The 16,683-nt window shown below is 36.6% G+C and overlaps 1 protein-coding gene and 1 pseudogene across 1 annotated transcript; both read left to right on the top strand.

The window, feature by feature from the left end:
• Positions 1-4,092: 4,092 nt before the first annotated feature.
• On the top strand, positions 4,093-8,207 carry LOC126612094 (acetyl-coenzyme A carboxylase carboxyl transferase subunit alpha, chloroplastic-like; annotated as a pseudogene).
• A 961-nt stretch (positions 8,208-9,168) lies between these two features.
• LOC126621016 (DEAD-box ATP-dependent RNA helicase 8-like) lies at positions 9,169-15,747 on the top strand. Its single transcript, XM_050289377.1, has 10 exons — positions 9,169-9,927; positions 11,486-11,546; positions 11,747-11,981; positions 12,242-12,480; positions 12,883-13,134; positions 13,295-13,475; positions 14,005-14,093; positions 14,210-14,283; positions 14,364-14,478; positions 15,367-15,747. The coding sequence occupies exons 1-9, from the start codon at positions 9,611-9,613 to the stop codon at positions 14,440-14,442; spliced, it is 1,527 nt and encodes a 508-aa protein (XP_050145334.1). The 5' UTR covers positions 9,169-9,610; the 3' UTR covers positions 14,443-14,478; positions 15,367-15,747.
• Positions 15,748-16,683: the final 936 nt, after the last annotated feature.

Below are 16,683 nucleotides of genomic sequence, written 5' to 3'. Positions count from 1 at the left end.
AATTTCAAGTTTTTCTTACAATTTTCGTGGTTTTTATTCAATTTTTATCGATATCGATAATATCCCGATATTTCTATTGAAATTTCCATGTTTTTAGACTACCGATATTTCCGATATCATCGATATTTTATACCATGGTGTCAAGGATCCTCTTGTGCTGGCATAGCTAGAAATTTTGGGTGTTTATGTTTGATTGTATTGGTTGTAGGGGTAACTACGAGCAATGGTAAATGACGGATTGCAAAGCTTTTTTTCAAATTAAAAATTGAAGGTTCTAGGTTAGAAACCTGCTGCTAATATGGAAATCAGACACGTGGTCAGGAAAGGCTGAAATGTCTCTGTGAGTCTTACTGACCTCTGATTGTTCCCCTTTTTTTTTTTGAAAAAAGTATTACTTGTAGGGGTGGTTCTGGTATGAAAATCGAAGTGAAATGGTTTGTTCAAAAACCGAATCAAACTAGGGATGGGCAAATACCCATTGGTTATGAGTAACCGCAGTTACCAGCCCATTAAATTTCACAGTTACGGTTATGGGTAATCGTTTAGATAAATAAACGGTTATAGGTATAACCGTTTACCCGTAAAATTTAAATGGGTGGTTATGGGTATTAACCGTTTACCCGTTTATTTTATATATGTAAAATTAACACAAACTATGTTCCCTATCAGACAAACCTTAAATCAATGCTATTGACTATAATGCATGGTTTCTGTAGTTAATATAATATAGACTCAGCACAGTTTGATGGACTTGTAGCCTTTGGATCAAATTTCAAGAGTTCGGATCTTCGAATCCTTAGGACTTGGTAGGGGAGATCTAGCTAGGATCTCTGTCCCAGTTTGAGAATATATAATCTCACTGCATGTGTCTGGATATATGCTAGTGCAGTGCAATTGAAAATTTTTAATTTGGAGAAAAGATGAACATGCTCTTACTTTTCATCTTCGCTCTCATCAACTCATTCGGATTATCATGTAAGCAACAAGTTATCTCTCCCTCTCTCTCTCTCTCTCTCTAAGATTTTTGTTTAATTCAGTTGTTCAAATTTTGGTGATAATTAATATATGATGCAGAGGGGTATGATCCATTAGATCCATATGCCAACATAACAGTCAGATGAGATTTTCTGCAGCAAAGTGGAACAAATATAAACATATTATATTTGTGTTGAAAAAATATGTACTCCTCGATTGTCAAATGACAAATTTTTCTTTTTTAATTTTGAAGTTGTTAAAAAAAAACATGTAGACGGATGAAAAATAGGTAAATAGTAAAAAAGAAAGGATAAATGGGTTAAGAAAGGGTAAATGGGTAAATGGGTAAACGGGTACTAAACGATTACGGTTAAATGGGTACGCGGTTATGGGTATGGTTAACCGTTTATAAACGGTTATGAGTATGGGTATACCGTTTAAGCAAATACCCAACGGGTAAACGGTTATGCGGGTATGAACATAAACGGTTATGGATAAATAACCACGGTTACCCGGCCTCCATAACCGTTGCCCATCCCTAAATCGAACGGTATGGGAGGGAAAAGAACAGAAACCGAACCGACTATTTTGATTTACGAAATTCGGTGATAGTGAAATGTTTTCGGTTTTTCGGGTTGGAATCGAAATAGGGCCTTCAGCCCAGTTTTGTTGGGCTTCGATTTAAAGTTATTTTTCAGCCCAATTTTGTTGGGCTTCTCAATGTTTTCAGTTTTATTTGGCCAATTCACATGCAAAATTCTACAACTTAGTTTGAGCAATTTTTATAGACTGCCACTTTGCTTAAAAAATTGGCACAAGAGTTCATTATCATTTGGAATATAGGATACTAAATTACTATACTAGCAAATTATCAAATTACATGCAACCAAAATCCAACAAATTTTGATTTATTTAGAGAAAAAAAATATTAAGAAGAAAGAGATAGGATGCTCATGTGAGTTCCACGAAAAGCTTTTCAGATGTTTAAATACTTGCTACTTGTAGGCAGCCATCGAACCTTTAGATAGCTCTTTCTGAAGATGCATTCTACACATTTGCGGATTGAAAGTGACCTATATACCTTGGCTAGAGATGGCTAATATAATCTACATGACTAGAATTCTTTTTGGGTTAAACTTATACTGTCAAATTTAGAATATCTCTTTCCACAAAGTGAAAATGTAAGCCCTACCATATCAAATGGCTAATCACCTCTTCCCACACTATCGATGTTGATGGTATCAAAAAATAATTTTACTGTATCCAGATTTTCTTAAAGTTGTGATGCCTCATCCATCGAATGGCAAGGACCAGTCTTAGGAACAGGCATCAGTCTGACTGAATTCATAACATAGAGTTTGAATTGTAGTGGCCGATTTGGTTTGGTTTTGACTTAAGAAAGCAATCATTGGGTGGAAAAAGAATACGTTAACTTCCAGGGTTATCCAACACTTGCATCTATCTAAGAATGTTAACATAAAACACGTCCGCTATTCTTCTTTATGCTACTTAGTGCTATATGTCTATACGGTCTAGTAATATTCCTCTTCACTTGTAAGTGAGAGGTCTTAGGTTCAATTTTTGCCAAATATGAGTTTGAACCACATTATTACTAATCCATTGTGAGGCTAAGCACACCCTATCTCTTTAGTGTAGATAATATTGTTTGTTAAAAAAAAAAACCATAACACGCAAACGCTATCACTATGATGTCTTGTGCATATTATGTATATGTTTTCATTCACATAATGTATTATTTGAAGAAACTTGAAATTTCACCATAAAACTAACTGATAATATAAGAAATAACTTAATTATTTATAAACACATACAAGATCTCTAATCTACGCGGAATTCATTGTCAACGTTATCGACTCCAATGCCTTAATATGACGGTATATTATATACATAGTTTTTCTTTTAGTTGGCCCCGGATATAGATGGAAGTGTTATCCTCATTAGACGATGGGCGTATCTTCTCCATGCAGCATTGCATATCCTATCCAATCCACCTTCACCTTCAAAGTTCAAAGCACGTGCATCACACCTCCCAATCACCTTTTTCCACCTCCGTCTAGACCTACTCTGCCACTCTCCCACTTTACCGGGATTTAGCAGTCAGCCTATAACTGGCAACGAAAAAAAAACAGTAAAAAATTTACCAACATTCTCTCCTTCAATTTTTGTTTTTCTGAAAACGTCTTGCTACAGAAGTTTATCTGAATTGTTGGCGCTAAAAAGTCAAGACCTTTGCAGTTTTTGCTTAAGTTCTAAGGTACCCATATGCTTATTTCTTGTTTGGTTTATGAGAAAATTGAGTAAAAGCAGAAAGGAAGAATATTTGATGGTTTTTGATGTGCCCTTTTGATTATTTTTTTTCTTTTAGGTGAAAATGTTTGAGCTTTTGAAGCAGGACTTAATACGCATGGGAATTAAGTGGTTTTGGATGCAGCGGTAAGCTCATGAACTTGAATTCTTAATGTGTATTATGTATATATTGATGGAGTAGTGAGGTTGTTAATTAATTATTTTATGTCCTAATTAGGGAATTGTTTAAATTTGGCACTTCTCATAGCCCTTTATCTAGACAAATTGAGTAATGGATGCTGATTGTTTATTGCTTTTCCAACTTGGCTTTATCTGGTTGTTGGTTCCTTTTAGTTTTTATTCTTTTTAGTTTACCTGACTTTTCCAATTGAAGCCCTCATTGTAACTCTTTCATTAGGGGAAATCTGGCTCTGGTGAGAATTCAAGTCCCCTTTTGCTTGGATTTCCAAAGGCGAAGGGCATTCTTGATTATGAAACAAATTTGCAATACATTTGAAGTTAATCTAAAATTTTTGTTGTTATCTTCAAATTTTGTGTGCTTAGTTTGTGATTGTTGGTTGTTTGCTTTTCTTTCGCTAGTAACATGAAAAAAGTGTTTCCGTTTGCCCTCTTTGGTATTCATATGTCGGAAATAGGCAAATGAATCAAAGCTTTTCTGATTCACTATTTTGTTCTATCGGTTTGTACTAATTTCAAAGAAACTTGCATTTTTGTGTAAATGCAGAGTGCAGCATGTGAAAATTTGGCAGGTGATGTATTGATTTAAAAGGTAGTGAGTTGTTTAATGAGATGACTACCCTATCACTAATTGCTGGAAATTGTGGAAGAAGAAGCAGAGGAGAAGATCGTGGATTAGAATTGTTCCATCCGTTTTCAAGAAATGATCTTTTTGCTAGTGAATTGCTCAGAAGTTCTTTTACAAGGGCAAATGGAATCAGGTCCAAGGATTTGGAAGGTCATAGGATTAGAAACCAGAGGAAGTTTCGTGTTAGCGCAAAAATTAAAAAGGGGAAGAACTGTGATTATCTATGGCCTCATAATATTGATCCAAACATCATCAGTGGCCACTTGAGTTACCTGTCTCATTTCAAGCCTCTGACTGAGAAGCCAAAGCAAGTTACCCTACCATTCGAGAAGCCACTTGTTGATCTCAATAAAAAGTTTACTGAGGTTTGTTGATGTCATCATTTTATTGTTACTTAAAGCATATTCTGCATAATATTGAACCAGTAAAAAGAACAACCATCTTATACTTTGAGCCTTTTTTCAAATTTTTGGCATTTATTCAATCTTCTTTGTGTAGATACGTAGAATGGCTAATGAAACTAGTCTGGACTTCAACGATCAAATTGTTGCACTGGAGAACAAGTATCAACATGTAGAGAATTCAAGTCCGGCAATCCCTACTATTTGTCAAAGTTGCTTTTCAGAGTGAAATCGCATGAGTTGTATGAGAAATTCACATTTGACTTCATCCTTAAATTGTTCGAAATAATTTCAAACTTGGCATAAGTGTTTGATCATATACCTAGCTCTGCTGAGGAGATTTTGACTCATATATCAAAATTCACAATAAATTCATTCATTTTATCGGTAATATCTTAATGATGCGGTTTCCAATCCTTCTTTACTTCAAGTTTAGGCCTTGAAGGACTTATACAAACATTTGACACTGATCTAACGGTTATCTATCGCTCAACATCCAAACAGACCGACATTTATTGATCATATTTTGAACATTACATAAAAGATAGTTGGTGATATACATCAGATTAGAACTTCTGTTCGTATGATTGCATAACAATTAGTAATCGGAGCTCTTACTTTTTTCTCTCAAAACGAAAATGTTATAGTGGGTGGAACTACATGGAGATCATGCTTGCTATGATGATCCGGCTATTGTGACAGGTCTTAGGAGCATGGATGGCCAATCCTACATGTTTATAGGTCATCAGAAAGGTAGAAACACCAAGGAGAACATTGCTCGCAACTTTGCAATGCCAACTCCTCACGAGTATGTTTCAAGTATATTTTCATTAGGTTACTTGTTAGAACATACTTCGAACCATGTTTGGTTGAGCATACTTTGCTAACAGCTATCGGAAGGTTCTCAGAATGATGATCATCATAGATTTCCCATTGTTACGTTTGTTGACACTCCCGGGGCCTTTGCTGATCTCAAATCTGAGGAACTTGGTCAAGTGCGTATGCAACTTTTCTACTTAATTTGCAAATTCCCATCAATAGTTCATCTTTTTCTTTCGGAAGGACCATTTCTTTATTTTGTCAACATGTTACCACAAAGTAAACATTTTCACTTTTTCTTTATGCAGGGTGAGGCAATAGCATAGAATTTGAGGACTATGTTTGGCCTGAAAGTGCCCATTATAATGGTTGTAACTAGAGAAGGTGGTTTAGGTGGTGTTCTAGCCATTGCTTGTTCCAATAAACTATTTATGCTGGAGAACTCTGCTTTCTATATTGCAAGGTGATAATACCTTCCTTCACTTGGTACACTTCTCCAACATTGTTACTTAAGAAGTATAATTTTACGAAACATTAGAATAGAGGGGTGCTTTAAGTTTTGATCATCGTCGCTTTTCAGACTTGATGCCATGGTTTATGCAACATATTTCTTGTGCCTTTGTTTCTCGGAGCAGCCCTGAAGCATGCGCTGCAATATTGTGGAAATCTTCCCAAACAGCTCCTAAGGTATTAGAAGTCTTGACGTATGAGCCCATTTGGGATTGGGCCTTTTCTTAAATCATAACGTAGTTCTGAAAATGTTTAGGTAGCAGAAAAACTAAGGATAATGACTCAAGAGCATTATAGACTAAAAATCGCCGATGGGATCATTCCCGTAAGTGTTTTTCCTTCATGAATCATACATCGTCTCATTAATATGACACTGTGAGGTGAGAAAACAAATGTTGCCACTAATTCTCAGCAGTTGGAATTTTTATGATATGATAAGTCGTGTTCTCCTCCCCTTCCTTGATCTTCAATCTTTTTCTTTCTTCTTTCAAGCTCTTACGATTTCTTCCTCTTTTTTGAATTACAAGATCACAATTTCTACTGTCTTTGTAGTGGCTTTGAAGTATTGCCATGAAAATATAAGTTTCATGCCTAAGTTTTAGTTTGAACTTTGATTATACATATTTTTCTTTTTTCCAAGTGAAAACTTTATAGGAGATTAATGCACTTTTTGTTTGCTTTGTTTAAATTGATGACAAACTAATAAGCCAATACTAGTTTATGGTGTTCGATTTGGTTGTTATCGATGTTGTAGCTGCTGTTACAAGAGCCTCTTGGTGGCGCGCATGCTGATCCTGCATGGACTTCCCAACAAATTAAGACAACAATCACACAAGCAATAAAGGTAATTTCAATTTTCATATCTTCTCACACAGATAGGGTAAAAAACAAGAAATCTTCCCTCTAAATAGTTCTTGTTTTAGTTTGGCCATTTTTCACTTTCCATTCTGTTTAATTTATCGGAATCCCCCACAGACTTCTTTCGTACAAAGTTTGCTCATGTCCGCTCATGTTGGTATTTCTTTCAATGCTTCAAAGAATTAAGCCTGGATTTTCTTAGAAGGAGAGCAAACTTATCAAGTTGTTGAGCATTTCTTCGATAATGTTAGACACGACTCCCGTCTGCATAATTATTTTGGTAAATATGGTTCTTTCATAAGTAAGATATATCGAGTCCGGATAGGTTCTATATAAATAAAAGATAGTGTGCACATCACCATGTCCTTGTATCATGTGTTGCACTTGCACACTCCATGCCTTAGTCAAACACAATAAAAACTGCTCCCTGTGTCCTCAAATCACGTGTGTTTCCGTTCATTTATCTCTTACCTCTATATTAAATGTACCTAGGAGCTGGAAAAAATGAATACAGAAGAGTTGCTTCAGCATCGGAGGCTTAAATTCCGATTAATAGGAGGTTATCAAGAAGGCATTCCAATGGAACTGAAGAGGAAACACAACATTAAGCCCTCCGAAGTTAACATGCCAAAGGCTGCTGACTTAGAGGCAGAAATTGAGAATTTAAAAAAGAAGATCCTGGAAGCAAAGGGACCATTCCATCCAGTTACAATCCAAACAATTGAAAAACTGAAGCAAGACGTAGACAAGGAGATGGCAAATGCATTTATTTCGATGGGTTTGTAAGAGAAACTCGAGGCAGTGAAGTTGGAATTATCTAAAGCCTTAGAACACACACCAAGTCAGCCCCTTAACCGTAATTTGAAGGAGAAAGTTGATAAAATCATGCAAGAGTTTAACCATAACTTGTCGCGGCCAGGGGCATACCTTCACTTAAAGTAGAAGCTTGAAAAGCTAAACATTGTTAGCAGACTTATTGAGGTAGAGGAGAGAAAACAGAAGCTGAAAGCTGAGATTAATCAGAGAATCCCAACCGAGCTAAAAGAGAAGATGGAACTTTTGAAGAATGCTCGAGAAAAGACATCGAAAGGGGAAGCAACAGATAAGGACTTGATGGAAGAAGTAGAGGGGGTTGAGAAAGAGTTATAGAGGTCCTGAAGTCAGCTAACTTGGAGGTTGTCGGCGTGACAAAGAAAAATGTGGTGACTGCTCCTCCAGAGCTGAAGGAGAAGATTGTAAAGGCAAATGCCGAGATTTATGAGGAGATTGAGAAAGTTGTGAATGAAGCCGGTATTAATGAAAGAATAGAGGAGCTGAGGGCTGATATAGCAAAAGTCTCATCAAGTTCAGAAGAAAGAAAAAAAGCAGAAGCAAAGATAAAGGAGGATGTTCTTGCTGCTTTGAATGTAGAAGCACTAAAAGCAAAGGTGGAGAGTTTGACGGTGGAAGTAGGCCTTCCTAATGAAATTGATGCAAAAGGTAAGATTAGTGCTGAAAATGGCAAATTTTAGTGTGTCCCAATTTACTATTAAAAAAAAAAGTTGTTAGTCCATCTATATAATTGCTATAGTTGGTATTCTCGAATAGGCGTTGTTCCTAAATAGCAAATGAATTATTGGCTGCTGTAATTCCAACAATACGGGCCCTCCAACGATACATTGCTCCTCAAGCAACGACACATTATACGAATGCTACACTTGGACGCTCCCCAAAGGATGTAATTTCATAAAACAACTCAAATTGGATGTTGTGAGTCCCATTAATAGGAGTGCGACAACTAGGATCTCCCTAAGGAATGTAACCCCGTAAATAACAACTCATTATTGAATCTTTTAAGTTCAGCGCTACGCGTTCTACAACTAAAAACTTCCTAAAGTACGTTGTCCTCATATAATAAATGACACATCGAGTTATACCGCTAGAATTTCTCTTAAGTGGTAAAATGTCTAAAAGCTCTCTAAAGTACGTTGTCCTTAGATAATAAATGACACATCGAGTTGTACACCTAGAATTTCCCATAGATGGTAAAATGTAATTGAATCCCTCATTGGGTTTATTTTCTTGCTTCACTCTTAATCTTAATGGTGTATTAGAAATCTTAAATTGTGAGCTAAATATTAATAAGCATTAACACTTGGATATTTTATTTTTGGAAAGTTCAAACATGCCCTTCATTTCTCTTAATTGCTTAAATAACTTATTTATGAAAATGAATCATTCGATAATTCTGTAACTTTTATATCAATTCTATTTCCTTACCCGACACTTAACTTCTAACTTATACGCATGTATAGCATGTGTCATCGGTCTCGTATTTTAAAGAAATAAAAAAGGATAGAAAAAAACAAAAACAAGCAATTACATAGAATTCATTTCAAAAAACAAAACAATCGATGGTCTGAGACTCTGATGTAATATAAGAAAACTGTGGGGGCCATTCAGCAAATAGAAACATATATGACGCCCTAGACCTTTTCCCAAAAAGCAGTTCGTCATCCCTCTCTCTCTCTCTCTCTCTCTGTCGCTCCTTTGGAGTTTTCACAAGTCTTCCATGGATTCCCAATCCAACAATTACCTCTGATTTCTCTCAATTTCTCTGGAGATAAACAAACGAACCCTTCAAATTTTCACTCAGAGGCACTCATTTCGCTCAAGATCCGTACAGAAAAGCCCCCGATTTTCTCACAACTTACCAAAACCTTAGCTTTGATTTCATTCATTCTCTTCGTTTTGTAGCAATTTTCCCCCAATTTCGTTATCAAGCGGAGAAAACCTTTTAAATTCGCGCTTGGTTTCGCCGATTTGCGGTTACGATCTATCGACCCAGAGAAACCCTAGTCCCGTTCCTTTCAATTTTGTTTGTTTTTTTTAGATTTTCAGAAATTTTTAGGGTTTTAGGGTTTGAATCGTTGTGATGAACAGTAATAGAGGGAGGTACCCGCCGGGGATCGGAGCTGGGAGGGGCGGCGGCATGAATGCGAACCCTGCATTCCAGTCCCGTCCGCCGCATCAGCAGCAGTATGTACAGAGGAACCTTTTGCCGAACCATCATCACCAGCAGCAGTACTTTCAGCAGCAGCAGCAGCAGCAGCAACACCAACAGCATCAACAGCAGCAACTACAACAGCAACAGCAGTGGCTCAGGAGAGGCCAGTTGGGTGGGAGTACGAGTGCTGATTCAGCCGTTGATGAGGTGGAAAAGACCGTGCAGTCGGAAGCTGTCGACCCGAGGTGTGTTCTTTCTTTCGTATAATGCATGTTTCCTATTATGGTTGGCTTTTATTTGTTGTTAGGAAAAATGGGTTCGTTAGGAATCTAGTTGTGTTATTGCGCCATTTGGTGAAATGGGTTTTGTTATGGATTTGGATTGGAATCGTAATGTAGAGGAATATGGTTATTCTGCAGAAGATTGTTATTTTAGAAATTCTGTGTTGAATAAGGTCTTTAGCAGTTTGATATGCTACATGTGTATCATAAGACATTGAGGAATATGTGAAAAATTATCTGATTTTGGAATATAGGTAAGTTGCTTTCCCATCTGGTGTTAATGGAGTGTCTTTAATTGATAAGCTTTTGACCTCTCATGGATGTACGACGCGTGGAGTAACTTATCTAATTCCTGTTCGGGTTCCATTTGGGTGTCAGATATTTCTCGTGCTTGAGTTATTAATTTCAAAAAAATTCCTTGAAAGAAAATCTGTTTTTGCTTGTCTTTGGGTGTCTAAATTGTAGAAAGGTCAGAATATTTTTTTCAGTGTGCCTTCAATTGATGAGGGTCACAAATCTCCCTCGGGTTAGTCCTAAGATAAGCGCCTCGGAAAGTATTGGTCACTTGTTCAATTGTACACGGATGTGTCTTCTCCTATGGGGCCCTATCATTGCTTTTCTGGATTTTTCTGATTGGTGTCGACACATGTGCTTGGGGATTAGTTTCCAAAATCTGCTGGGGTTAGTCCAATTGTAGGATGGGCAGAGATAAGAGCCTCATGAAACATTTGCCGCATGTTCAATTCTCCATGGATTTGTACAGTCCTGTAGGTCCACCTTCCATTGTTTGTCCTCGCTGGGGATTGGAGCGTCTACACGTGTCCATGGGGATTAATCGGATTGAAGACCCATATACTTCTGAGTTAACAGAAAAAGAAATTAGCAAGGGCCACAGGCACTGGTCTAGTTCTTTTCTGGATCCATCCATTAAAATGTATCGATAAAAAATGTGATTATACTAATTAGTATTAAATATTAAACTATCTATTGTTTGCTGGTGTTCTATATAGGCTAAAGATGGAAAAATATGATTAGGGTGTGGGGGAATTTCTTATTGGGTTAAAACCGCTAAAATTAGTACATCTGAGTCATTTCGTTTGAAAATTTAGCTCTTTAGACCTGTTTCTTGGACAAAGATTCTTGATGATTCTTTAGTCAATCTGGTTGATAGTGTAGTTTAAAGTTTCTGTATCTACGGGTTGGTTATTTAGTATAAGTGAAGACTCAAGTTATATGCTTAGGAATTCTTGACATTGGAGTTGCTTCCATGTACCACCTGAGTTCATAAATCATAATGCCAGTTTTAAATATCAAATTAGAATGTTTGGTTATTGGTTTATAACTTTATAATTTTATATTTTACCTAACGGAAAAGCTTTCTTGTAACATATTTTTTGAACACTTATATGTTAATATTTTATCTGTTTATTGTTTTTCCTTATTGTGCAACATATATAATCGTTATAAATCATACTCTACATGGTATCTTATTTTGGTTTTCTCTTTGACTTACCCTCTTTAGTTCGCAAGATTGGAAGGCCAGGTTAAAGATTCCACCAGCTGATACACGTTTCAGAACAGAGGTTAGTTATTTATTATTTGGTATGCATTTCTTGATCATGTGTACTGTATTATTAATATGATGCTTGTCTCTAGATTTGAAGAGCGCACCATTCAATTCAAGAGTGAAATATCAAGTTGTTTAAGTTCACATCTATAAAATCAAGTTATTTAAAATAATAGTTTGTGATTTCTTAATCTAGTTGCTAATGATTTGCTCCAGGATGTAACGGCAACAAAAGGAAATGAGTTTGAGGACTATTTTCTGAAACGTGAGCTGCTGATGGGAATATATGAGAAGGGATTTGAAAGACCATCTCCTATTCAGGAAGAAAGTATTCCAATTGCTTTAACTGGTAGTGATATTCTTGCTAGAGCTAAAAATGGGACGGGAAAGACAGCTGCATTTTGCATCCCTGCATTGGAAAAAATTGATCAAGATAACAATGTGATACAAGGTTTGTTCTCTACCATCTAATTTCATCTTCCTGCACATCATCTATTTCATTAGGCTCAATCAAAAGATACACTTTTGTTTTAAATGCTGCTTGATAGACTAGAATTTTTTTTGCTAATTAAGTGTTTAACAGAGTTCTGGTATAAAAATGCTACCAATCTGCTAGGGAGCGGGATTATGATTTTGTTATAGAAACTGCTTGTATGACAACCCATATATTGACAGCCTTTTTGTGTTGATACTTGTTTTATTCTTCTGCAGTTGTTATTCTTGTTCCAACTCGTGAGTTGGCTCTTCAAACATCACAAGTCTGTAAGGAGCTAGGGAAGCATTTGCAAATTCAAGTTATGGTTACAACCGGAGGCACCAGCTTAAAGGATGATATCATGCGTTTATATCAACCAGTTCACTTACTTGTCGGAACTCCTGGAAGAATTTTAGATCTTGCAAAGAAAGGTGTTTGCATCTTGAAGGATTGTTCTATGCTTGTTATGGATGAGGTAAATACTTATCCAGCTCTCCATTAATTTTACGTAATGAAGTTGTTGGTTATATTATATCATCCTTGTTCTCTTTTGGGTGTTATTAGTTTTGGGCTTCCACTTTTAAGAACTTTTTTATAGTAGATACTCTATTTGGTAAAATTGAATGTTGAACTATTAGTCATCTCATGATCTGTCTTAGGAGTGTGTTAAGTTTCTAGGTTAAGCTTGTATCTTTAAGCTCGTGACATTATTTGTTTTAACTAATCTGTGATTTGACTTGTTAGGAGTGTCTTTTAAGTGTAGAGGAGGGATACCAAGATCAGATTCCGCCTTCAGTAGAAAGGGGTGAAAATTGTTGGTTGGTTTTAGCATCATATACTGAAACAATCTGATGATGTATTTGTCAATGTCTTACAGGCTGATAAACTTATGTCGCCGGAATTTCAACCTTCGGTAGAGCAGTTGATCCGCTTCTTACCTTCACATCGACAGATTTTGATGTTTTCAGCTACATTTCCTGTTACTGTCAAGGACTTTAAGGATAGATATCTGCAAAAACCGTATGTTATCAATCTTATGGATGAGCTTACTCTAAAGGGTATTACACAATTTTACGCCTTTGTGGAGGAGAGACAGAAAGTCCACTGCCTAAACACCCTTTTCTCTAAGGTTTGATATGAACTGTTATTATTTATTTATTTGTTGTCATGTACTTTCTCCCAGACCCTGCGTAAAGCGGGAGCCTTGTGCACTGGGTACAACCATTTGTTGTCATGTACTTTAACTTCACTTCACACTGATGGATGTGATGATGGATCTGTTTTTTCAGCTTCAAATAAACCAGTCAATCATATTCTGTAACTCTGTGAACCGGGTTGAATTGTTGGCCAAGAAAATTACAGAACTTGGCTATTCTTGTTTCTATATCCATGCAAAGATGCTGCAAGACCATCGTAACAGAGTATTTCATGACTTCCGTAATGGTGCATGCAGAAATCTTGTTTGTACCGGTATGTCTTTTTTATTGCTCTCTCTCTCTCTCTCTCAGCACCACCCCTCTACATGTCGTATTTTCAAGCTTTTTATTTTTACTTTTGAAATTAATATATACTCGCACAAGAAAGATCCTTTTAGAAATTTAGGTGGCCTTACAAAAAATATGTATTTATTAGCCTGTGGCTGATCTTTGTTTGGTTGCATGTGGAAAAGTACAAAATTTTTTTTTCCAAGTTTGGTGAGAATACTTTTTCTAGACCATGAAGTTCTGATTGTTTTTAAGTATTAGCACTTCTGATGGTATCAAAGAAATAGTGCATGTGATGAACTGTTTTTTCACTCTTTATGTGGTTGGCTTGATCTTTCTATATCATGCTTTGTTCTTCTGTGTTTCTGAGTTATTCATTTTGTTTTAAGTTGCATTTCATATGGTTGAAATTTTGACGTTTGTAACGAAAGCTATAGATGCTTGTGATTTGGTCTAATCTTTTTCCTCCCCCCCCCCCTCCCTCTTGCCCTCTCTCTCTGGGGTCATAATTGCAGATCTCTTTACAAGAGGAATAGATATTCAAGCAGTTAATGTTGTCATTAACTTTGATTTTCCGAAGAACTCAGAGACATATCTTCACAGGGTGCGTAAGAAACAGTGTTTGCAGATGAAGATAGAGTAGAAACTGATGCAGTATTTATATGATGTATTTCTTACTGTCTTTGTTTGGTGTGGTGTATGCACGGATCTCACATGCAGGTTGGTCGATCTGGAAGGTTTGGACACCTTGGTTTAGCTGTGAATTTGATCACCTATGAGGACCGTTTCAACTTGTATGTATTTTTCTATTCCAAATTTGCTGCAATGTAATGGGTTTTGATATTGTGATGACTTAATTCTTTCTTTCTTGCAGGTATAGAATTGAGCAAGAACTTGGCACTGAGATAAAGCAAATTCCTCCCCATATTGATCAGGCAATTTATTGCCGGTGATTGGTGGTGGAGAACCTTGATGTGACAGCAATGATGGTAACATCTGGGTCCTTGATGCTTAAGAGCTAGATTACTAACATTGAGTTTAAGCTTGCCTGTCTTGTTCTATCTCTAATTCTGTTCTCATCATGTTTACATTTTTAAATTCTCCTGTGGTGTATGCAATATATTGTTGTATGTTGTGTAATAAATAAGAGTGGGCGTGGTGGGCTGTGGTGGATTGGAACTAGTTTATGTTGATAATCTTGTGTATTAACTTTTCAAAACATCATGTTGTCCTTAAGTTTACTCTTTTGGGGTTTCATTCTCCCCCATCAAATTATTCTCCACACCCGGGCTTAATGAAAATTTTAATGGTCTTTCTATCCCCTTGTAAAATGACTTATTTAGGAAAAAAAAACTTGCCCTAAGTTCTTTCCATGATGTTCTGGGAATATGGTGGGATGTACCATGTTATTTTGAGTATCAGTGTGTAGAATAATTTATGAATGAGTAGAATCACCGTCAAACTTTTTCCATTTTCAGACTATATGTGGTCCGCCCTTAGAATCACTGGCAGGGAAGTTAGGACTTTGTCATTTTCCGTTGGGTTAATACTTTCCACCAGAATGCATTTCTGACTAAACATATTAATTAGCCCACCAGTCAAAGTGTGGTATCAACTGTGTGCTGCCGTTTATGATTATTTTTCGATTCTTGAATTTGAACAATGCAGTAGGGAAACCTTCCTGGAAGTTGATCATTTCATGCTCTACCAAATCTGCCATATGTACTTGTGTAAAGTTCAAAGATATGATATATGAATTTGTAGAGATCCTAGATGCTAAGCAATTTGCCATTGACTGCCAAAAGTTTTGTTGGCTTTTAATGGTTTGGATGGATTATTTTATGCAATCAATAATGTGTTTTTCTCTGTTGTCGTAGGGATGAAGGGAAGCTTTCCATTCAAGAAGCTATAGCTCTGGTGGGAGGAGTACTTTGTGATGCATTGTCCCTTGAAATGCTTTTGTGTTCGTAGACCTGAAACTTTAATTGGACCTCGAGAGTTATTAGGATTGGCCTGTAGGTACCAGATAGATGCTGGGTAAAGTTCAGAACTACCTTTGTTTTTATTAAGAGACTGGTTTGTAATACTTGATGTGGTTCGGGTTTGGCCACCGTTGAACTTCCTAAGGATAGCTTGTGCAAGCAGGGGAAATAAAATCTCTGCTTCCTTTTGTGTTATTTTCTTTTTGCTAGTTTCCTGTTTACCTTGACCAGCATGTTCCATGCTTTGAAATAGTTAATGTATCTGACTTTGTTAAATTTCTAGCCCCCACTGTTTGCTTTCTCTGTCCTGATTGTTAACTTCTTGAATGTCCCAAATTTCGGTTTGGAGTTATTGTTTTGGCAGCCAATTGGTGCTTGTTTGACGAGGTGGTGTTTTTCAGTCACCCTCCAATGGGTGCCTGGAAATGGAAAGAAACTGGACTCTGTTGGGGTCGTTATATTTAGTTGGGCAACTGGTGTTTATGCGACAAGGTCCAGGTCTTGTTTCCCAGTCACTGTTTGAACCGGAACTGATCATGATTTGGTTGAAGTATTTTTGCCCACTGCTTGAAGTGGTGGTAATGCACACCAACTTATTGATTGCCGTTGCGTTTAAATTTTGAGATTTGTGCAATAGATAGATCACATCATATTCATCTAACGGTAATTAATTTGGTGGGTTTTAGAGCATTGACGAAGGCTAGTGCTGTGAATGTTTAGGGTTAGTTGATATTTGAGAACATGATGAATTTATTAGTTTCGATTGTCTTTCTTACCGACTAAAGTGACAACCAAAAACTGAAAATAGATGGCTATCGAACGGCCTGTTTAAGTCCTTGAAGTTGGTTTAACTAGTGGGACCGGACCAGTAAATGGATTAGGATTAAGTGATTGTTAAGAGTTCAGTTCCCTTTCATTGTAATGAAAATAAAAATAGGGACATTTTAATTAAAGATCGAGTTCCGAGGAATCTCAACATTTTCTAATTAAAGCGGCGACATGAGTAGCGACATTAATAATCTATGACGAGTTATTTGCAGACTAAACAAAATTAGGATTTCTTTGCAATGAAGGTGTTTACGTAAAACCCAAAGTCAAAATAGAAAACGAAAGTCAGCGGACTTTCAACCCACACTATTCAACCGTCCAAAACCTCTGTTACTTTCCCGCCAAGAAACTCTCTCTCTCTCTCTCTCTCTCTCTCTCTCTCTC

The sequence above is a fragment of the Malus sylvestris genome, chromosome 1, assembly GCF_916048215.2.
Source record: "Malus sylvestris chromosome 1, drMalSylv7.2, whole genome shotgun sequence".
In the NCBI taxonomy this organism is placed as follows: domain Eukaryota; kingdom Viridiplantae; phylum Streptophyta; class Magnoliopsida; order Rosales; family Rosaceae; genus Malus; species Malus sylvestris.
The sequence above is the reverse complement of the archived record's forward strand: the minus strand, read 5'-3'. Positions and strand labels throughout refer to the sequence as shown.